Raw genomic sequence first — 22,730 nt, 5'->3', positions numbered from 1 at the left:
GTAAACATCAGGCGAATGAATGACCAGAGCTATGATCAACAGGGTCCAGTATCCACCAAGAAACTACCAGCGAGACTCCATAGTCCCAAACAGAAAACCAGAAGAATCGTGCACCCCGATTTGCCAACCTGACGCTCACAAAGGTGCTGAGAATGCCTGCTCTGGGGACATAATAGCTCAGATTACTCTTCCAGCTGGGAACAGTCTCAGCATTTCTTCAAATGCATTTTGTGTTCTGGGTTTGGTGAAGACATTAGCACAGTCCTCACCATGACTTTTCTGGATCACGCTTCCGTTCCGCTTGTTAGGACAAATGCGTTTGTTTCTGAGGTCTTGGGCAAGGCAGGAGAGCAGGTGCCAATGGAGGAGGACCCAGTCCCGGACATCTGGGAAGTGACGCCTGCAGCCTGCGTTTCCAGTGACAATGTAGGAGGGCTGGGGGCCGCTGTCCCTGACTCTCCCTTCCCATAGATCAGCTTCCCAAGGACAGTGCTGACACTGTGGGGTCTAGAAACCCCCAGGAAGTCAGAGGGGGAGGGTGCCTTCAAGGGCTGCTCTTCAGACAGTCTGAATTGGGCTTTGCCTGGTGCGAGGCGCTGTGCCTGGTTCTGGGGGGGGGCAAGGCAGTCATGTTCCTGGCCCTCAGGTCACACAGGGTCAGCAGCGCACACAGGGGCAGTGAGCCAGCTGGTCTCTGGCAGGCTGCACCAACCCCTTCCTTCCCTGAGGAGGAACCTGAAACTCCAGGGGAATGTTTGCTTTGGTGCAAGAAGCAAACGTAAGATAAAGTCGGGACTTAGATCCCGATGCATACTCAGAACTCTCTGTCCTAACGCTCAGTCCAACTCAACAAACACTTGTTGGAATGATGTGCGAGGCACTGTGTTATTTTCATTAAAAAAAAAAATTGAAGTGCTCTCTTTAAGGAACTTTCTGTGCTCGAAAGCCCTCCTGACTCCCTCGCTCCTACTGCGTCAAGTCTAAACATCTTCCTGGCTTTTGCGATCCTCTAAGAATGGCCTTGGCCCGTCCAAGCCGTCTGGGCTCCCTTCACTCTCCTACACTGACCCTTGCCCAGCCATCAAGGCCACGTTCATCCCCCTGCAGTCTGGCTGGCTGTGGCCGACCGGGGGTCCTCCTGGTTTCATCCTGCCCACACATGAGCTGTGCGGTGCCCCCATGACACTGGAGAGGGGCTCCCCCCTGGCCACACATAGAGTCCAGTAGGGAGACAGAGGTGGGCAGATGTCCACCCCTGTACACCTGCCCCCGCTGTCCTGATCTGTTTTTCCACCTCCAGTGTCCTGCCCCTGTGAACCACAGAACCAGCCCAGCAAGCATCTAACTGTTCCCTCGATCCCTAACTGGTTCTCACTTGCTTGTTGGATTTCTTCCAGTACCGCCCCCCGAAGCTCTCGGGGCTCACAGAGGGCCCTCACCCGGTCTTGTTGATGGCCGTCAGTAAGAGGCGGCAGGTGGGGGGGCCAAGCGCTCAGGTGATAGAGCCAGCCCAGCTGTGGGCAGAGGGCCCTGGACAAGCTCCTGAATGTGACTTGATCTTCCCTGTCTGGGAGGTGGAAATGATAACCATACTCATGTCTTTAGGTTGTTAGGATGCTTGAATTAGTTCAGGACTGGAAAGGCAACGGAACAGCGCCTGGCAGAAAGCACTGTAGAATTTGTTTGGCTTTGCTTGAGTAAACCAGATTCAGGCGCCAGCATTGTCTCAGGTCTTTGCAGACCTTGGCCTTGGCTTGGCTTTTGCAGCAGAAATGGCCCTTGTGGTGGGGCGGCCGCCAAGACAGGACTCTGTGCTCGTTCTTTTGGTTGGAGGGTGGCAGTGCCTCTCGGGAGGCATCCGTGTGCCCCAGGGATGACGAGGTGACGGTAATGGTCCTGGGCGTGGCCTTCTGTCTGACCCCCTGGCCAAAGCACACCTCCTCTGTACCCACACCCTGCAGAGGGCCCTCGGGCCGCCCTGCCCACTCCTCCTCTGAGCCTGCACACCACCTGCCCCATTGCCCTCGCCGCACTGCTTTGCCAGAGAGAGGACAATTGCTGTGGCCTGTGCCCCCGAGGGTCGGTCCCCACCCGCAAGATCCAGGCTGGGGAAACACCCCGCCCCCGGCCCGGCACCAACCACCTCAATTCCCTTCCAACTGCTCAGCTCACCAGGAACCAGGGCCCCCTTGAAGTGCCAATGGGTTTTTTTTTCCTTTTCTTGCTGTGAATGTGAGTTTGTCTGGTCAGCCGCAGGACGGGCGTGAGCTCCTGCTTCCACTCTTCCTCCGTCCCCTTTCAAAAGTGCCTCTGGGGCGCCTGGGGGCTCAGTTGGTCAAGCGTCTGACTCTTGACTTCCGGCTCGGGTCACGATCTCGCGGTTCGTGAGTTCGAGCCCCGTGTCGGGCTCTGTGCTGACAGCTCAGAGCCTGCTTAGGATTCTCTCTCTCCCTCTGCCCCACCCCCGTCTCTCAAAACAAATAGAAATAAACTTAAAAATAAAATAAAACGTGAAAAGTGCCTCTGGCGTCAAGGGCTCTCGGAAGACCGTTTCCACTCTGGGCTACCACGGAAGATGCTGTGTATGTTGATCACAGGAGATAATGTGCATAGACTCAGTAAGTGCCAGGGGCCATTGCAACTGCTGTGGTCCAGGGGCAGCTCTGTGCCAGCTACTGGCCAGATGCAGAGCCAGTCATGACCATAACACAGCCCTGCCTTGAAGAAGCTCCATCCAGGGAAAGAGACGGGGCATTAACCCTTGCGAGCCCCTGCTGGGTGCCAGGCGTCCGCCCTCCACCCACCCTACCCTATCATCTGCCCATATGTCCTAGTGTCATTTGAGAGATGGGCAGCCTGTGAGTGGAGGCAGAGGGAGGGAACTGCCCAGAGCCCCTGGGTCCCACAGAGCTGCTCTCAGACCCCGTTCTGCTCAGACACAAAGTCCGAGCCGTGTAGGACACTGGGCTCAGGCTCGACTCAAACTAGCCTGTCTCTTTCCAGACTTGCGTGCTGAACTGCAGTTTCCAACTATTTAAAATGGAAAAGGGGAGGGGCCCCTGGGTGGCTCAGTCGGGTAAGCGTCTGCCCTCGGCTCAGGTCACAGTCTCACAGTTTGTGAGTTCGAGCCCCGCGTCGGGCTCTGTGCTGACGGCTCAGAGCCCGGAGCCTGCTTCAGATTCTGCGTCTCCCTCTCTCTGCCCCTCCCCCGCTCGCTCTCTGTCTCTTTTTCAAAAATAAATAAACATTAAGATTTTTTTTTAAGTTAAAAAAAATAACATGGAAAAGAGGAAAGACGAACGGGTGAAGCACAGGGAGGCCTTAGGGGCAGTGAAACTATTCTGTAAGACACACGATGGTGGACACGTGTCATTATATGTTTATCAAAACCGTAGAATGTACGATACAAAGAGCGACCCCTCCTGCAAACTGTGGGCTTTAGTCAATCATAAACTATCAGTGTCTCCTCATCAGTGGTAACAAGCGTGCCACACCCACGCGCAAGGTTAACAATAGGGGAAACTGAGGCAGGGGGAGAAGGAGTATATGGGAACTGTCTACACTTTCTGTTCAATTATTCTGTAAACTTAAAACCACTCTTAATGGTAAAATCTATTATACCTCTTTTATTTTTTTTTAAATGTTTATTTATTTTTGAGCGAGCGAGAGAGAGAGGGAGAGAGAGAACACAAGTAGGGGAGGTGCACAGAGAGAGGGGGACAGAGGATCCGAAGCGGGCTCTGCACTGACAGTCACAAGACTAATGCGGGGCTCGAACTCACGAACAGTGAGATCACAACCTGAGCCGACGTCGGACGCTTAACTGACTGAGCCACCCAGGCGCCTGTCTATTATACATTTATTCAATGGTAAAGGGGATGGTGTGTTGGTGTCACAAACTTACTGGGGGGGTTCGTGGAATCGCACACCAGTCCCTCCCCCTTCCTGAGCATCCCCTGGGGCTGCGGGCACCTGCGTCCTCTGCAGAGCTTTGTCAGGGGACACGCTGCGGCGGGCGGGCGGGCTGACTGTGGTCAGAGAGGCTGTTGTTTGCATCCTAGCGCCTCTGTGTCTCAGTGTCTGTCCGGATGCATCGCTCCCCTCTCCTGGCGGAACTGCAGGGCGGCTCAATGGAAGAGAGGCAAAAGCCCGGGAATGTGGGGGGAGCTGGCGAGTCTGGTCAATAAAGCAAAGAAGAACCATCTGTGGCTAAAAGGATGTAAAAGACCAATCTTACTCTGTACACGGAAGAACAGGGAACCCAAAGGGCACTTGTAAACATCCGTGGGAGCAAGCCACGATAGATTTCTCCTTGCTGTTTGAGCAACAGGATGCAGAGCCCGGAACGCACTCCTAATCGTGGGCCATGGGGTTCCTCGACCTCTCTGAGCCTCACGGTTCATCTGTGCAACGGCCCTTTGGTACTGGCCTCTCAGAGCTGCCTTAAGAATGAAATGAGGTAATCCAAGAGAAATGTCTGGTGGAGACCGGCACTCTCAACTGTAACTTTGCTTCCCCCTCGCAGTTTTGCTTTAAGCACAATGAACAGGCAGCATTCCAGATCAGGAAGGAGAAGGGTTGGGCGTTCTGGAAACTTCCTTTGCCTCCCCCGACACTGTCTCCACCGGCAGCAGAAATGAGTCTGCCTTCCCAGAAGCACACAAATCCTCAGTAAGATTACACTCCACGAAACCGTCACCCCCCCCACCCCTCGGGCACAGGGGACGTATGGAAATTTCCTCTTCCCTGTCTGGTAAGGCCCTGTGCCAAGGAGCCGGCCCTGTCTGTGGAAAGCCCCACCCGACCACGTTCAACAGGATGAGTTCTGAGTTTCACCCGCCTCTTCAGAGCCGGGAGCTACTGACTTAGCAAATCATCGTCAGTCTCGTGTTTGACAAGAGGAAAGAAAATCCAGGCAAAGTTTTCAGCGCTCTAGCAGTCGACCCCGTTCCCTCCGAAGGAAAATCTGAAATCTGTTTGTCATCCGTGTTTCCCTCGTTGGCATCTGGTGGTATTTCGCCTTGACTTGGCGCCCATTTTGGGTTTGCCATGCAGGCCTAGAATCTTCTCGCGGCACTTGAGGCTTCATGCCATGTGGTCTACACAGCCCTCGTTGCCCAGCACTGCTGAGTTCCTGCCCGTGCTGGATACCTACCCACTCACCACATCCCAGGTGGGTCCATCAATCTCGCCATGCTACCTTCTACCTGCCCGTCCTTACTTAGCAGGTCAGGCATTCAGGTCTTAAGTGAGATCCTTGGAGAACAGAGATGAAGTTCAGCGCCTACCTGGAGGACCCACTACCGTATCTGAAGCCCTTTCACACGTACGACCTCCCTGGAGCCTTACGTAACTTTGGAAGTTGGGTAAAATCGTTCCCATTTTATAGAGGAGAAAGCTGAGACTCAGAAGCGAAGGGTTTTATGAATGAGACTCAGACAATGAATGGCAGAGCTGGCCCTCAGCTCTTCAGATTCCCAGGCCAGCGTGTCCACCGCTGGCCATGGCTGTTTGACAAATACCCACCACTGGTGGGGGCTGGACGCGGAGGAAGAGGCAGACGATGAAAGTGTCCGGGCCTCAACTCTGCCCTGGGTGCTGGTGGGGGAAGTGGAGGGTGTAACCAGGGTGACAGACGGTTGTGTGACTGGACAGGGGACAGGATGACATTCCCAAGTGAGGCTGGCATTCAAGAGGAAACAGGAAGCATTACTGACACCCACCCTCACGCGGAGTCAAATGGCTTCCCTGTGGGCCCAGGACCTATAATCCATTTCTATCCTTTTCTAGAGCCAAGTCAACCTCGGTGGTGAATCCTGGCTCTGTTGTTTCTTAACTATCGATATTAAACAAGGGTTTGACCTTCTGGGACCTCAACACACACCCACCCACCCACACACACACACACACACACCAGAAGATAAAGCACGTAATGGACTTGGAACAGCTTCAGCACAAAGTAAGTTCAGTCGGTGGCAACGGGGCGTCAGCATCACTGGAGGGGTCTCATGGTGTGCTGGACGTTCCACTGAGAGCTCACCAGGCTGGAGGAGGGCCGGGGACCAGGAAGGGACAGATGGGGCTCTGAGAAGAAGGGGTTGGACACACACACAGAGTTGGCCTCAGCTCAGGGGTCAGCAGCCACACCAGCGACTCACCAGAACTCAGGAAGCCGAAGACACCCACTCGGGAGCCGGCAGTGACGACGACGAGGTTGCCAATGGCGGCCAGGAAGGAGCCGTCGATGGCCAGCTGCCCTTCACTCCCCCTGCCCTCCACGGTGTTGTGGAAAAGCACCAGCACGGACGCGTTGGGGGCCTGTGGGGAGCGGACAAATGTAAGGCTACATGTTGGCCCCTTCTCAGCCGGCAGAGCTTGGTGAGGGCACCTTTCCGAAGAAAGTGCCAGATTCTGAGCCTACACGTGACTCTTCCTGGCAACTCTGCCTCGTAAGCACACTGAGTCCCACGTTACAGGCTGAGCTGTGTCCCCCCAAAACTCACAGCTTGAATCCCTGACCCCCATGACCTCAGAATGTGACTATATTTGGAGAGGGTCCTATAAGGCAGTGATTAAGCTAGTGGGCCCTAAGCCAATATGACTGGTAGCCTCACAAGAAGGGGACGTTTAGGGGCGCCTGGGTGGCTCAGTCAGTTGAGCGTCCGACTTCGGCTCAGGTCATGGTCTCGTGGTTTGTGAGTTCGAGCCCCGCGTTGGGCTCTGTGCTAACAAACAGCTCAGAGCCTGGAGGCTGCTTCAGATTCTGTGTGTGTGTGTGTGTGTATGTGTGTGTGTGTGTGTGTGTCTCCCCCTCCCCTCCTCATGCTCTGTCTCTCTCTGTCTCTCAAAAATAAATGTTAAAAAAAAAAAAGAGGGGACATTTGGATGGAGACACACAGAAGAGATGCCATGTGGAGACACAGGGAGGAGATGACCATCCACTGGCCGAGGAGAGCAGCCTCAGAAGCCAGCAACCCTGCCGGCCCCTTGGTCTTGGATCCCCGGCCTTCAGAATCGTGAGAAAATAGATCTCTGTTTACGCCTCCCGGCCAGTGCTGTCTTACAGCATCACCAGTGCACTAATCGGCCTGATGTCACCCGATAAGCTGTTTTGAAACGTGAGCAGGTGGCGGAAATGGCAGCCCACAGCAGACCGGGAGCCCATCGGCAGGAGCTATGCAGTCCTCCAGCCCCTCGGTTCTCGCCCCTAGTTCATTCCGGAAGGCCCTCTGGGTCCTCCCCGGTGAGCCTCTTTAGTTTGGCCAGCGTGTCCCTGAATCCCACCCTGGGGGTACACAGCCACCTTCTACCATGCGCCGAGAGCAAGGCACTGGGCTCAGGACCTACACGTGTTCCTTATTCAGTCCTCAAGCTCCAGGAACATGCAGATCGTTACCGTGCCCACTTTACAGATGAGAAGGCAGAGGCCTGGCGATCTTACATAGCTCGTCTGAGATCACACAGTGAGGGAGGGAGTGGCAAGGCAGGACTTAAGCCCAAGCTGACCCTTCTGTTAGAATATAATGCTCCCTCTGGGGGACCCGAACTTGACTCCGGGCCGCGGTGTGTGCAGGACCCCAGGTGTGTCTTGCTCACTCAGTCCTCCCTGTGCTGTGACGGCTCCAGCCACGTGCCACGGGCTCTGACACGCATGCGTTCCCCACCAACAGCAAGCACTGGTTGAGGACCTGCCCCGATGGATGGCACGCTAAGTGTGGTCACCTCGGGCGCCCCCTCACAGCTTCTGCCCCACAAGGCCGATGCTCTAATGACCCTAAGCACCTCGACTCCACGGGTGCGAACGCTGAGGCTCAGAGCGGCGGAGTCACTGTTTAAAACACGTACGGGGAGGAGGCGGCTGACCCAGAATTGCAGCCTCAGCCCCCTCCCAGCACACTCCCCTGTGACATTGTCCCATTCGCGGTCATCTCATGTCCCCCATCAGCCATCTCCTGACTCATGAGACTCCATGCAATGTTTTATTTAATTCTTGCGAGAACGTTATGAACCAGATGTCGTTTCTCTCCCACTTTCAGAACCGGTAGCTGGAGCACACAGAACGTGATTGCCTTCTCTAGGCCAGTGGTACGGGGGGGTCAGTGGAAGTCCAGCTGGGCGCCGGACCTTACTCCGGCATCCCAGGTACGGGGTGACCAGCACCAGGCAGAGGGGACCTGCTGTCTCCCTTATCCTAGGCTCTGTGTTTTTAGTGGTGCAGCCCACGGGAGCTTTGACGTCTGAGAGGCCTCGTGACCAAGCTTACTCAGACCATCTTGCTGACGTCAAACGTCCAAAGGGCAGTGGAATCTCACTGCTAGCGGGCTAGGGGACCAGGACGCTGTAGCGTGGTCACCGGCACCATGGCGTCTATCGACACTGGGCTGGCGTCACCAGAAACTCATGTTTCCTAAACCTTATCAGTTCCTTTTTCTCTCATGCACTCTGACCCTTCCCCCCAAAACAGGAAACTCAAACATTCAACACCAGGGTCATGGCTGCTTCTCAGGCAGATTCAGGCTTCAAATCGGGACAGAACCAGAGTCAGGGTCGCAGCTCCAAGCCTCACCCTCCAGGACTGCCCTGAATGACACTCCGGGGGCGGGGGGGATGTCCCTAGGGGTCCCTCCTAGGGTCTTCCAAGGACAGTGCTGTTCATTTCCTCATGCGTGGGTGAATGGGAGTCAGGCTCCGCCCTTCCCCCCCCCCCCCCGGCTCCTGCTCAGGCTCTCTCCCACTCTCAGAGACCCCGCGTCACTGACCCTCACCCACCGCCTGCCTCACGCCTCCCCACCCACCCCTGTTCAAGCGGCACCTGCTGAACACCGCCCAACACACCTCCTGTCACTGTGTCCTCTCAACACCGTAGTCGATCGATACCTGCTTCTCTGTTTCCGCCCTTCCCACTAAGATGCAACTCCCTCTGTTTTACGCACCGCTCCGTCCCACCCAGAGCAGTGCACCCCAACACAAGCCCTTTGTGAGTATTTCCAGGAGAACCGAAGCAGGACAACTGTGCCTCATCTCCCGTGGCGGGGGGCGGGGGGTGCGGGTGACCTGGGGATGTGGGGAGGATACGGTGAGGCCAGGTAGGAACCAGGAGGACCCCTGCTTATTCACAGAGCCAAGAACCAGACAGGACAGCCCTGGGGGGGGCAGACCTGAGCAGCCCACGGAGGAGAGGAGTAAAGGGCCTGGCAACTCCGGGGACAGGGGGTTTCTAACGGGGCAGTTTTCAGGGCAGACAGTCAAGGGCGTCAGAACTCACCGCATTTTGAGGGACAAACACGTTAAGATACAAGCAATCCTCGCTGACTCCGGGAGATGTGGGTGTCCTGGTGCCTGGCTGCCAGCAGCTGGCCCTGGGGATACAGACTCTGTGACTTCCAGGTAAACGGCCGAGGGCACAGGACTCATCTTCCCTTCTTGCCCACTGTCGGCCAGAACCCACTGCCCCGGCCAAACGCCCGCTGGGCCACCGGCTCTGCAGCACTTGGGCGGCTTCGGGCAACGGGCAGAGGGAGTGGCAGCACGTGAGAGGAACAGCGGGACCCCCCCCCCCCCCACTCTCTCTGCCGCCGTGGGCTGTGGACCGGCCCACCAGCCAGCCATGGGACACAAGGGACAGGGCTGGGCCAGCTGCCTCAGGGCAAGGCTGCAGGAAGGGAGAGCGGAGAATTGTGCTCTTTCCCAGGTGAACACACGCTGGTTCGGAAAATGGCAAAATCTCCAGTGTGGCAACGTTTAAAGCGGTGTGTGCGTGGGAGGCGGTAAGGGAAACCGACGCGGTGGATGAGGCAGGAAGTTAGGATTTGACCTTTTTTTTTTTTTTTCCTTTTTCTAAAAACTCCTTTGAAGGCTGTTCCTATTGGGAGGGAGAGCCCTTTTTAAATGTTTTTCATTTGCTCATGTCCTTTTTCCCCCTCTCTGTTGTATTTCTCAGCCCCAGCGAGTCAGCTATGGCCAGGGGGCTGAGTTCCAACTATTTGCAGACTAGGGCCAGCGATGTGCGTATCACACACACCCGCAGACACGGCCCATAGGAATCGTCAGTGAGGACCCTTCCGAAGCCTCTCTTTCCTGGAGGCAAAGTCCAGGAATGTGCGTGAAGAGGCGGGGTGCCCGTTGCCTGGGTCCCCGAATCACCGCATGGGGCACACCGGCCGCTCCATCACCAAATTCACTTTACGGGAGCAAGATAATGCTATCCGGAGGGTTTATCTGTTAGCGCACCTAAGGCTGCCTTAACACACTTCCCCGCCCCCATTCACTACTCAAACCGGAACGCACGGCTCTGTTACCGAGTCTCGCTCTGGAGGACCCGGACGGGAGAGGAGTTCTCTGCGCATTCACCAAAATGTATTCCACCAGATTCTCACCGTGGCTGGGTGGCATCCCAGGACCCGGTCCAGTTCAAGGGCTCCGGTGCCCGGAAGCGGCTCTCGGCCAGGGGCGGGGAGGCATACGGAACTCCCAGGAACTGATCCACCTGCTTCCATGATGTGCCCACCTGGACGGCCCGGGACCTGCCCAGCAGCTGGCCGTGGGGGGTGATGGTCACAGAAGGTGCAGGTGTCCCAGAGCTGAGCAGAGGGTTGCCTGTTGGGAGGACAGTTGGGGGGGGCGGGGAGGGAAGGAGACGACAGTGGGTGCTGCATTCAGACAAAACACTGCTTTCGCACTGTAAAAATGCGGGTAGTTCGCTCAGACCCCAACAGCCTGAGTCCAGCCAGGTCACTTTTCAATGTGAAAAAAAAAATTAATAGCAAGTACAGCTGATGTTCACGAGACACTGAATGTCTGCAGCTCACAGCACCAATCCCCTCTCTACGTGCGCTGCCTCGCTGATTCTCGCCACCGGAGGCCAGGCAGAGCTTAACCCCGGATCCGAGCCCTTCCTCGGCTCGCTGGGGCCAGACGTGAGCTATCGTTCAGGATTACTTGGATTTTTAAAAAGAACAGAGGGATACAGAACGTGCAAGGTCTGGAGTCAGGCCCCACCATCGAACACATCAATTATTTCTGGGGCGAAATGTGTGGCTTACTCATACGAACAGGGATGAACAGAGCATCTGATTTCTTCAGTTACTCTTGGGCAGATTTAGCCACCAGAGAAGTTTGCTACAAATTCACACAGCCACAGAAAAATTGTTTTCTAAGTTTTAGAACTTCAGGATTGCAGAAATGACGTTGAGGCACCGTGGGTCCTTATTTGCATTTCACTCCTAAGAAAACAGATTTAGGGGCCAAGGGTGGGTAGCTGCCAGGACATCAAGGTGTGGCATTCAAAGCGTTTCTGGCCCCCGACTGTGGCCACTGCCGGTTCACATGGGTCCAGGGCCAGCTCGGGGGCCCCTCTCCAGGCCACTGCCCTGGCCTGCAACACCCTCTCTCCCTTCCTGTGTTCCCCAGGTCCATCTGACCCATCAGGTCAAAGTTAGCACCACCTGCCAGCCTGCCCCACCTCCAGCACCTTCCACCCCCTCCTTGTAATGCTCACCCCCCTCTCTGCAGTCCTCGCTTATCCCCTCCACCACATTTTCTGGCATCCATTGATGGAGTCAGTCAACTTTTGTTGGGACCCTGGCTCAGGGCCAAATACCATCATCTGGGACTTGGAACAGGCCTGTGTCTGATTCCCCACAGGGCTTAGGGCCTTGCACAAAGGAAACGCTAAATGCTGGTGAAGAGATCTTCTATTTCTGTCACTGCGTGTGTGTGTGTGTGTGTGTGTGTGTGTGTGTGTGTGTGTGCACGCATGCGCGGGGCGGGGAGAGAGAAATTTCTTATTATTTCCAGCAGGTGTGTTTGCTTTGCTCAGCTCCACTGTTGGCTGATTGAGAAAAGTTTTGCTGCTTGCTCTGCGGACCAGTCTCCACATACTGTTCCCATGAGGACAGGAGAGGAAGCAGACAGACAGGACAGATGTTTACCCCTTCCTCACGAGCGGGGCATAATGCAGAGGTTCAACTGGAGGTGACTTTGTCCCCAGGGGGCATTTGACAATATCCGGAGACATTTTTGGTTGTCCTAAGGGTCTGTGAGAGATGCCAGCTGCTGACATCTAGTGAGTAAAGGTCAAGGACGCTGCTAAACATACTGCAATTTGTAGGACCGCCCCCACGGCAAAGAACGGTCTGGCCCCGGAAGTCCATGGTGCGAGGGTTGAGAAGCCCTGGGATGGCGTGTGTTCAGGACTTTCAGGCCACTGAGGAACATCGTGAGGAGGAACCAGTGGATGGTCCAAGGAGGCAGGCAGACTTGGGCTTGATGTGATGCAGCAGCTACTTGGGGAAAACTTCCTAATTCTTCTGACCCTCAATCTCCCCCTGCACAAGAGGAGTAGTAGCAGTCCCTACAATACACAGATGTTGGGAATAAATAACATGATGTCTGTAGTGCTCCAAGCCCAGTGCCTGCAAGTGGCAGGGGCTCCACAGGTATGTGAATGAATGAATTGAAGGAAAAGAGGGAGGAATGAAGAGTAGGAGGGAGTGGGAGAGAGAAAAAGGAAAAGAGAGAGAGGAAGGGAGGGAAGGAGAGAGGGAGGGAAGGAGGGAGGGAGGGAGGAAGGAAGGAAGGAAGGAAGGAAGGAAGGAAGAAGGGAGGGTGGGAGGGAGGAATGGGAGGAATGGAAGGAGGAAGGAAGGAAGGAAGGAAGGAAGGAAGGAAGGAAGGAAGGAAGGAAGGAAGAAGGGAGGGTGGGAGGGAGGAATGGGAGGAATGGAAGGAATGGAAGGAGGAAGGAAGGAAAGGAAGGAAGGAAGGAAGGAAGGAAGGAAGGAAGGAAGGAAGGGAAGGAGGGAGGAAGGAAGGAAGGACGGGAGGGAGGAAGGAAACCATGAGTGAAAGTTTGTTTAAAAACACTGCGGTCCTAGTAAGAACTCAATGGAAACTCAGGATGGAAGCAAATGGTCACACGTTTTAATCTGGTTCTCAGCCTACAGCTCCTTCTCGCAAGACCTGCTTCAGCTGTAAATCGCAGGATCTCGGACAAGCACTCAGGACTGAGGGTGGTAAAGCACCAGAACCTTCAGACTCCATCCCTTTCCTTTGCAGGAAAATAGCCACATTTCATGAACGTGGCATCTCTGAGGGAGGAGCAAAGACAGAAAATATAAAAGCTAAATACTGTTGAGGGCACGCAAGCCTGCTTTCTCACGGACACTGGTATTCAACCCTCCCTCCAGACGCTGCCCAACTAATCCCAGACGGAATGAGCTCCAACATGGGGAAAACGTTAGATGTGCAGTTCTCTCTTTTGAAATGGTTTGCAGAAAATGATGGACTCTTTCTAGAAGAGTCACATATTTAGGCCACATGACTACTTAGCTTAAGAAAACGATCAGTAGCCGTATGTGTGCACGAGGTGCGAGCGATGCCTGTGCCGAAACACACGGGCAGGCGTCTTCAGCTGGAGGTGAGCTCTGCACACTGAATTTGCATTGCACAGAATTAACAGGGAAACAGTTTAATTTGTTTTCCAGAAGCTAGGCATCTCTCTTCAGCAGGATTACCGTGCAGATTAGCTACACTATGGGTGAGATAGACTACTTCAATCTGACCTGACTAAATAGTATAAATGTCTATGTAGGTGAGGAGACTTGAGACTAGAGGCCCAAGACCACAGCATATGGCAATGAAAGCCCTCCCAGGCCTGGAAAGCACCCGCAAGGTCTAAAGGCTGAGGGAGGGGAGCGGACAGAGGGAGAGGATATCACTGGATCAAGACAGGCCTGGGAACCACCAGTGCTCTAGGGCAGGGTGGGGCCAAATGCAGCTGGTGCCTGGTTTTGTAAATAAAGTTTTATTGGCACACAACCACACCCATTGATTTACGTATTTTCTGTGGCTGCTCTTCCGCTAAAGTGGCAGAGTTGAGTAGTTGGAACAGACGCATGGAGCCTAAAATATTTATCTGGCCCTTTACAGAGAAAGTTTGCCCGTCTCTGCTCTAGAAGATAAGATGGCAGAAAAAGGCAACATTAAAAAAAAAAAAGTTATTAATTCCATCCCATAAGCAGGTCTAATGGGGGAGGTGCTTCCCCCAGATCCCCAGCTCCCACGAACCCTGTTAAAGGTTCTTAGATGTTTCAGTTAGTGATGGATTTCTAGGTTGCTCTCCCCTTGCTGGCTTCATCCCCGTATCCCCAGCACCAGGACGACGTCGGATACGTAACAGCACCTCACTGGATGCTTTTAAATGAAACTGAGCCACGAAAAGCTGCCCTCTCCATGGTGACTATGATTCGGTAGTGAGGCGAGGTGGTTTAGGGTGAGCAGATTGTATCTAGAGATAGGAAACCTGGTTCCAAGTTCCCATTCTGTCACAGCTAGCTGTGTGAAATCGGAGAAGTGGATTCGCTGGGCCAGAGTATCTTGATCACTAAGATGGGATGAAAGCCTTATCTTGCTATCTCAGGATTGGTGTGAGGACCAGCTGAGACAAGGCACGGGACAGAAGTGTCTGAACTATAAAATGATCATAAATAGTAGCCCATTTGATTACTTTGCTACGAAACTCAACGGCCCGTGGCTTCCACATCTCGGATAAATGAATAAAGGCGGCACAGAGAAGTTCTAGCTTAGAAACAGGGTTCCCAAAAAACAAACAACCCAGTGACGAAATGGGCAGAAGACATGAATAGGCACTTTTCCAAAGAAGACATCCGGATGGCCAACAGACACATGAACAGATGCTCAACGTCGCTCTTCATCAGGGAAATACAAGTCAAAAGCACGAGGAGATCCCACCTCACACCTGTCAGAATGGCTAAATTAACAATGCAAGAAACAACGGGTATTGTTGATGAGGACGAGGAGAAAGGGGACCCCTCTTGCACTGGTGGTGGGAATGCAAACTGGTGCAGCTGCTCTGGAGAACAGTACGGGGGTTCCTCAAAAAATTAAAAATAGAATTACCCTATGACCTAGCAACTGCATCGCTACGTATTTATCCAAAGGATACAAAAATGTTGATTCGAAAGGGCACATGCACCCCAGTGTTTATAGCAGCGCTATCGGCAATAGCCAGACTGTGGAGAAAGCCCAAATGTCCATCGACTGATGAATGGGTAAAAAAGATGTGGCATATATACGCAATGGAATATTACACAGCCATCAAAAAATGAAATCTTGCCATTTGCAATGATGTGGATGGAGCTAGAATGTATTATGCTGAGCAAAATAAGTAAATCAGAGAAAGACAAATGCCATATAAACTCATTCATATGTGGAATTTAATAAACAAAACAGATGAACATATGGGAAGGGGGAGGGAAGAGAAGAGACGGAAACAAACCACAACAGACTCTTAACAATAGAGAACAAATTCAGGGCAGATAGAGGGAGGTGGGTGGGGGTGGGCCAGATGGGTAATGGGTACTGGGAGGGCACTTGTCATGATGAGCTCTGGGTGTCCTATGTAAGTGCTGAATCACTGAATTCTACTTCTGAAACCAATGTTGCACTGTATGTTAACTAATTACAATAAAATAAAATAAAATAAAATAAAATAAAATAAAATAAAATAAAATAACCATAATTGTATATGTGTGTGTGTGTATGTATGTATGTATGTATATATACATACAGGGTTTTCATCTTCCTTCAGTCCATCCCAAATGAATGCCATCTTTCCCAGGATAACTTTGGCCAATTTTTCCTTAAGAACCTCAAAAGCCACTGCCCACAAGTCACCACATGCTTGGACGATCCCTCCCAGCTATATCCAGGCCCTCAGAAATAGCCACAAAGACACAGGCTGGGACTTACTCAGCTTCCGGTAAATGTGGGTGGCCTCTTCACGGAGCAGAAGCCGGCAGTTCTGGGCCTGCAGGCTATGTGTGCAGATCTGAGTATCAGCATAGAATACACACCTCACAGCACCAGGTCGGGTCTGCAGAGTGGTGACGAGGCAGGCCTGGTGACGGGAACATTCTACGGAATAAGAGAAGAGTGAGGCTTGGGCCTCAGAGATAGCACCTCGGCCATTCTTCATTTGATCAGGCATCCAATCGTGCATCCGGGAACCCATACATCATCTATTCATCCATCAGTCCACCCATTCATCCAGTCGTGTATCTGTGAATCCGTGCACCTGTCAGTCTATCCATCTAATCATGTATACTTCCATCCATCCATCCATCTATCCATCCATCCATCCACCCATGCATCCGTGCAACCATCTGTCCATGCCTCCATCCATCCATCCATCCATCCATCCATCCATCCATCCATACAATCACTTACTTATTCATTTGAACATCTACTATACATCCCTGATACTGTGCCAGGGGCTGGAAATAGAATTGTGGTGGGGATGGGGGGTAGAACCCAACTCTTCTACAGATCTATCTTCCACACAAAAATCAGGTTTGGGGTTGTTTATTTAATTCACAAATGTGCTCCTGTCATTCCCTTGTTTGAAGCAACTCCCTGGCTACCCACTGGCTTTGGGATTAAGTCAAACCAGACAAAGCTCTCCATGCTCCAGCCCTTGTCTTCCTCTTCAGTCTTATCTCCCTGTCCAGCTCCCCCATCATACCCACAATTTTCCACCAGGGATTATGTCATTTTCCATGTGCACCAGGTCCTGAACTAGATAATTTAAATTATTCATGGCATTAAAGATTTTCAGTCCTAAGAACAGCTGTGAAAATGGTGTTGACTCATTTACTTGGGCAAGCTGTGAACTGTCTAAGGGCCTCATTCACAGCCCAGTCTGTGCTAGGGCAGCACACAGAATTGTGCAGTGCACAACCTGTACATCTATACACGGCCCTTTCTGTAAGATGTGCGTATTTCTATCCAACCCTGTCAGTGAGGGGATTCATGGAATCAAAGAATTGGAGGAGTATGAATGTTATTCAACCTCAGACTCTTGCAGAAGAGAGAGTCTTTGTAGAACATTTTTATCACATGGTTATCTAGCTTTTGTTTAAATACCAGTGATCAGAAACCCTCTAAAAGAAGTATGTGTCTGTGGACAGCTTTGCCTATTAGAAGCTTCTTTATTTTGTATTGAAAAATATCTCTTGAAATTTGAGTTTTCCCCATAGGTCTTAGCTTTGCCCTGTGAGGCTGGCCAGGACAAGTACATGTCTTCCTTGACATGATGGCCCATCTATAATCTGAGGACAGCTATCCTGCCTTCTGCTCATCTCCTCTGTCTCCAACTAGCCTCCTAGATCATTCCTCTCATCATCTTCTGACCTGGCTCAACGTTGTTCTCTTTCTGGCCAGCTTACTCCCTTGGAGACCTTGACTATGGTCTGCCCTGCAGGAGGATGGGGGTACTATAGAGGAGGGTGCACCCAGAGTCTGTCCCCAGGTTCATCCCTTCCTGCCCAGCACGCCAGGCCATCTTGGGGTCTCCCACGTGCTTCCGAGGTCAGGACGTTGGCAGCGCTGTGTGAGGCCCCGTCCCAATCAACCACCCTACCTTGGAGGGAGGGAGGGGTGGGAAACTCCCCTTACCCAACAGACAGAAGTCTCTGGCATCAGAGAAGTCCCTGGTGGCGGCAGTGCTAACGTGGGCAACATCAAAGTTCCTGATGGACGGGTCGACAACTGCTGCGGAGAGGGCCAGGGACTGCCAGGAGCCCAGAGCGACTAGGAGGGAGAGCAGGGGACGTTAGTCACACGCAGCTTTCCATGTTGTGATGAGAAAGACAACGGGGTGCCACCTGGCACCCCAAAGAAGCAGCCCCAGGGCATCTTCCCTGCGGCCTCCATTCTCCTGTGACCCCGTCCCTTGATCCATGTTTCCATCTACAGTGATTTAGTACAAGCTTTTAGGAGCCAAGTTCTATGCCCAAGTCTACGGATACGAAGATAAAACAACGACAACAAACCATGGCTGTTTCTATTAAGAAGCTCCCAGTAGAGCGCGAGAAGTAAAACAGAGAAGGCCAGCATCATAACGCAGGCGTCACGACTCAACAATCAGAATGAAGCTACGTAACAATGACAATAGCGGATGTAGGGCTTCCCAGACACGGTGTCACTTAATCCTCCCCAAGCCCTCGAATGGAGCCAAGACCACTGCCTTCATAACGGACGCTGTGGCGTGCAGCCCGGGCCACCTTTCAGGACCCAGCCTCTCATCTCCCCAGCGCTGGGAAGCTGGTGTCTGGGGGCTCTTAGCCGCGTCCCCTCCAGGAACTGCCTGTGATCTAGGCGAGCCGCCGCCCCTCTCAGGGTCAGCCTGTGTCCCCAAACTAGTCCGTGTGGGGCAGGCCCAACCCCCTGCCCCAAGACGGGATGACTCTGCAGGGCCAGCCCAGCTTCAGAGCTCACCAAGGGATCCGCGGGGCTGGGGTTTGGTTGGCACAGAAGCCCTACGTCTCCCGCTGCCCCCTCGCTTCCTTACAGGGGCCACGAGCCCCACGCACAAAACATCCTGCATGCAAATCTCCATCACTGAGTTTGTTTCCTGGAAATCAGCAGCTAAAACATCCTCTTTAAAGATGAAGGAAATGAGATGCAGAGACGTTAACTGGGCTCGCCCCAGAGAGTTCCATTCTTCAGGGGTGGGGCGAGAGCGAAACCCGGGCTTTGCATGCACACAGCCCATGCCCTCCGCGGCTCCGGGCGCTGCCTCCCACCATCTGTACATCTGTCACACCAGCAGGGAGGGACTCAGGTGCAGCTGTCAGACATATGGCTTGGCACGGGCGAAGAGACCTGCCACAGCAACCAGTGTCCCTGTGAGGACAGAGGTGACCCTGAACGGGGACCTGAAGCTTCCACTATGAAGGAGGACTGTGGGTCAAGGTGGATGAATGCATTTTTCTGTCCACGAAGAGCACTAAAATGGGCAAAACACTGCCTCCCAACCCAGCCCTCCGTGATCGCTGGGAGCGCTAACTCTAGCATTCTCCAGATCTGTTTGGGGGTGCATCACTGATCGTTAATGGAGAAAAATCTATGTGTTCATTTACTTTTCCTTTCTGTCTCTGGTTTCGTTGTCAGAAGACCACAGTGGTTCTATCCCTATAGTAACTACTTGTGACCATTTATCTCACTTGTGCTAGAAGAAGAGTATGGCCACCTTAGGTGTAGCAATTTACAGTTTGCAAAGTGCTGTCACTTATCAGCTAAGTGCTTTAAGTGTGTGAACCCAGTGTCTCAGTTTTCCCATCTGCAAGATGTCATTGCGTCCGATTCCCACGGAGCTCCGCCTGAGTGGTAGGGTAGGGACTCCAAGGCCTCCTTCACAAATGAGGAGTCAGAAACAGAAAGGCTACGTGACTTTCCAAGTTGAACTTGACCAAGCCAGACACAGAACCAGCCCTCTTGCCTCTTGGCCAACACACTTTCCACCCCCTCCAAGCTTCCTAAATAGCTGAGCACCTTTCCTTGGAAAATTGTCCCCAGGTATGAAAAGGTCTTTCTCTTGGACAGTACCACGCTCTTAGCTATATAAGGAAGCCTGTCATTTTTATCTCGAATCTGCCTTTGACGCCCAGAGCGCTAAAATTAGAATGGTAAAACAACCTAGACCACACCTTTTTCTTCTTAATAAAAAGAAAAAAAGAAAAGAAAAAAGAGAGTAAAAGGGTTTATCCAAAGAAGTCATCAAATAATGATAGGAGACTTCTGACGGACTCAGCCGGAGAAGGCGAACCCCCTCCTGGAGCTGTGGGGCCGTCCTCAGAATCCAGAGCCACGTCTTTCTGACCTTGGGGCCCAGCTTCTCTGCCGCAGACCCCGGGCTCTCATTTTCTTACACGTCCTCCACGCGTTACTATTTTCATGGTCAGTACAAGTGGCGTTTTTGCAACGTGACCAAACTGAGCTGCGTATTTTTAGGCGGTGAGGACACTGCAATTTCACAGAAGACTTATGATGGGGTTGCAGGACCATCCTGGCAATTACGGGCTTAAAATGGAAGCCTTGGCCGCACTCCGTGTCTAGCTTGATGTCTGGGGGGAAAGCGCTTAGAATTGAAGGGTAAATTTCATCTCTAAAGTGAGAGTCCGCTCATCCGTCGCCACCCCAGGGCCTGGAGCCAAGTCTCTGCCACACCCTCGTCCTGTCCCCTTCCCCCCAGCTGGCGGGGACCCGAGGACGGGCGGCTGCTGTTGTGCAGAACCCAGCATCTGGGGCTCATGCATCTCATGCAAATTCCGAGAACAAGTTCTTTGTGCACGTAAACCTACGATAAAGCCTGGAAGCTGGGGGGATCTTGGAAGCATTTGTGGGGGGGAGTTTACCATCAGACCCACCCAGAGGGTGTTATCTGTGGCATATTGATGAGTTTCCTTCCCCCCCCTTCTGTTTCAAATATATTTTATACACTGCAATGCCAGCATCACCTTAAAAAAAAAAAAAAACTCCCCTTGAATTTGAAATGCCACATGTATCATATATTAAGTACTTACATATAAATGAATTTTGTCTGCTGGGTAACCTTTTCTTTTATTCATCTGTTTGTAAATTCTAGCCCCGCCCTCATGCTGCTTTAAGCATTTTATCACCAAAGCCTTCCCTGATTACTTTCTCTTTAAAAAATATTTCTTGGGGTGGCTCTGTTGGGCATCCGACTTCAGCTCAGGTCATGATCTCACAGTTGGTGGGTTCAAGCCTGTGTTGGGCTCTGTGCTGACAGCTCAGAGCCAGGACCCTGCTTTGGATTCTGTGTCTCCCTCTCTCTCTGCTTCTCCCCTGCTCACACTGTCTCTCTCTCTCTCTCAAAAATAAACATTAAAAATAAGAAGAAGAAAAAAATTTTTAAAATATATTTCTTGGCTATTTTTGGCTACTCATTCTACCAGACGAAATTCAAAGCCATTATATTAAGTTTCAAGAAAGCTCTTTGGGGATATTAATTGGAATGTCCTTCAAATTAAAAACGAACTTGGGAAGATTTTAGATTGTATTATGTTTAGGGTTTTATTTCATTAAGAATGGAATGGAACGTTTGCCCCATTATATTTTTAAAACAGTTACTGTTGGCGTAAAGGAAAGCCCTTTATTTGTGTGTGCTTATTTTCTGACAGGATCCTGAACTCCCTCAATGTAACTCGAAGACCTGGTTGAAGGGCAGGCTCTCGTCCATGTGGCTACTTTGGAAATGGGGCCCAAACTGGATTGCAGACGCAGCAGTGACCTGCCTCCGGGGGGTCTCTGGTTGAGCAGTCCTTTGCGGTAACCAGTTGAGTTCTAGATTTGTCCATTTATTCAACAACCACTCGGCGGCCTCCTCCTACATTCCAGGTACAAGACCTGATAGCAAAAAGGTAGAGCCCGGAAAAACGGGCTAATTAGCTAAAAAGTTTAGGATCCTTTCTACTTTCCATCAGTAATTCTCAAACTTTGGTGAATATAAAGAACTTGGTACAAATTCCACAGCCCAGGTGCTGTCCCCACGTCAACGAGCCTTCGCCTCTGTGCTCCTTACTAGTTTTCCAGGTGACTCTGACACACAACCAAGTTGTGAAAATTGCCTTCCTCAGTTTCTGAAATATTCCTTTTTTTTTGTTTTGTTTTTTGATTTGGCCATAATTGATGGTGAAACTGCTTAGGCTGGTGAAAAGAGACAGTTCTGGGATCCGATCTCACTCACCCTGATGCTGTGTGTCCCTGGGCAAGTTCCTTAACCACTCTGAGAAACTCCATTCTTTAAAAAACCTCATGTCTTTGTCTTAAACATTGCCCTTTCTCTGAATCTCTAATAAACACAAGGCCTTCAAGTGAATGGCATGTGACCACTAACATCCTGCTATAAGTGTGCTCATCAGCCTCTTTGCTTGGAGCCCTTCTGAGTCGGCCTCAAGATACTAGTCCCTTCCCCCAGAGCAGAGGAAGGGAAGCGGGCAGAGGAAAAGACGGAGGTTGGCTCCCCTAGAATGACCGCCCAGCCTGTTAAGAACGGATGCCTCCTGGGGTACCCAGGGCTTGGCTGCCCCACAGCCCCATGGGCGTGCGCTCTAGCTGTGCTAGATTCCGCTGCCCCCAGGGAAACTCCCCAGGAGCCACTACCGGGAAGGGGAGAGTACAGGGGGGTGATGAGCCTGCCCCTGAAACTGCCCGAAGCCAGGCGATGAGCGAACACGTCAAGCAGCTGTAAGGAACGGTGGGCTCTGAGCGCAGGTCTTGAATGAGACCTACGTGGTGAAGCTTCCGGGTTCCCTGAGTTTATCCCAGATCCCCATCCAACAGCTCCGTGAATTTGGGCAGCCCACTCCTTCTCTCCGAGCGTCTGTTTCCTCCTCGGCAAACCAGGGACACCCTGAAAACCTCCTCCCAGACCGGTAGTCAGAAATGAGCCACGGGGGTAGGTGGCCCCCCTGCCCCCCTCCACGCAGGTGCAGGGGGCGGAGCTTAGTGAACGCAGCCAATCGCATCACCTCTGAGGCATTTCGGTCTGTTTTCTCAAAAACTATGAAGGGCTGAGCCACACCCAAGTATGGGGGCGGTGAGGGGGAAGTTCCTTAAGGCGTATAGGAGCCCAAAGCACTGCCAGTGACATCCTGACCTCTTTCCAATCCCTGCTCCCTCTTGCCCCACCCCAGCCTGGTCCCTGGGCACCTGGCTTCCTGCCCATCCATCCCTCATTCTCTGCCCTCTGGCCGGGTGACTCCTCCGACTGGTCATAGGCACAGTAGAACCAGCCAGCGTGCCTGCCTGAATACTCACTGGGCCTCAGTTTCCACAGCAGATCCGCTGCTGAATACAGCAGCAAGGTTTTATGAGCTCAGCACAACCCAAAACGAAACCCTCACTCA

At 52.5% G+C, this 22,730-nt stretch overlaps 1 protein-coding gene across 1 annotated transcript in view; it reads right to left on the bottom strand.

Annotated features, from left to right (window-relative positions):
- TG (thyroglobulin) overlaps positions 1 to 22,730 on the bottom strand; it is a 252,397-nt gene that overhangs the window by 107,220 nt on the left and 122,447 nt on the right. Inside the window, exons 36-40 of the mRNA XM_047074206.1 lie at positions 17,476 to 17,610; positions 15,772 to 15,936; positions 10,377 to 10,596; positions 9,266 to 9,359; positions 6,159 to 6,318 (exon numbers count right to left, since the gene is read on the bottom strand). Of these exons, the coding sequence (XP_046930162.1) occupies positions 6,159 to 6,318; positions 9,266 to 9,359; positions 10,377 to 10,596; positions 15,772 to 15,936; positions 17,476 to 17,610 (774 nt within the window). The remainder of the gene's footprint in view (positions 1 to 6,158; positions 6,319 to 9,265; positions 9,360 to 10,376; positions 10,597 to 15,771; positions 15,937 to 17,475; positions 17,611 to 22,730) is intronic.

This window comes from Lynx rufus, unplaced genomic scaffold (genome assembly GCF_022079265.1).
Source record: "Lynx rufus isolate CCGP_SWC_20201006 ecotype Redwood Valley unplaced genomic scaffold, mLynRuf1.p SCAF_12, whole genome shotgun sequence".
Taxonomy (NCBI): domain Eukaryota; kingdom Metazoa; phylum Chordata; class Mammalia; order Carnivora; family Felidae; genus Lynx; species Lynx rufus.
The sequence above is the reverse complement of the archived record's forward strand: the minus strand, read 5'-3'. Positions and strand labels throughout refer to the sequence as shown.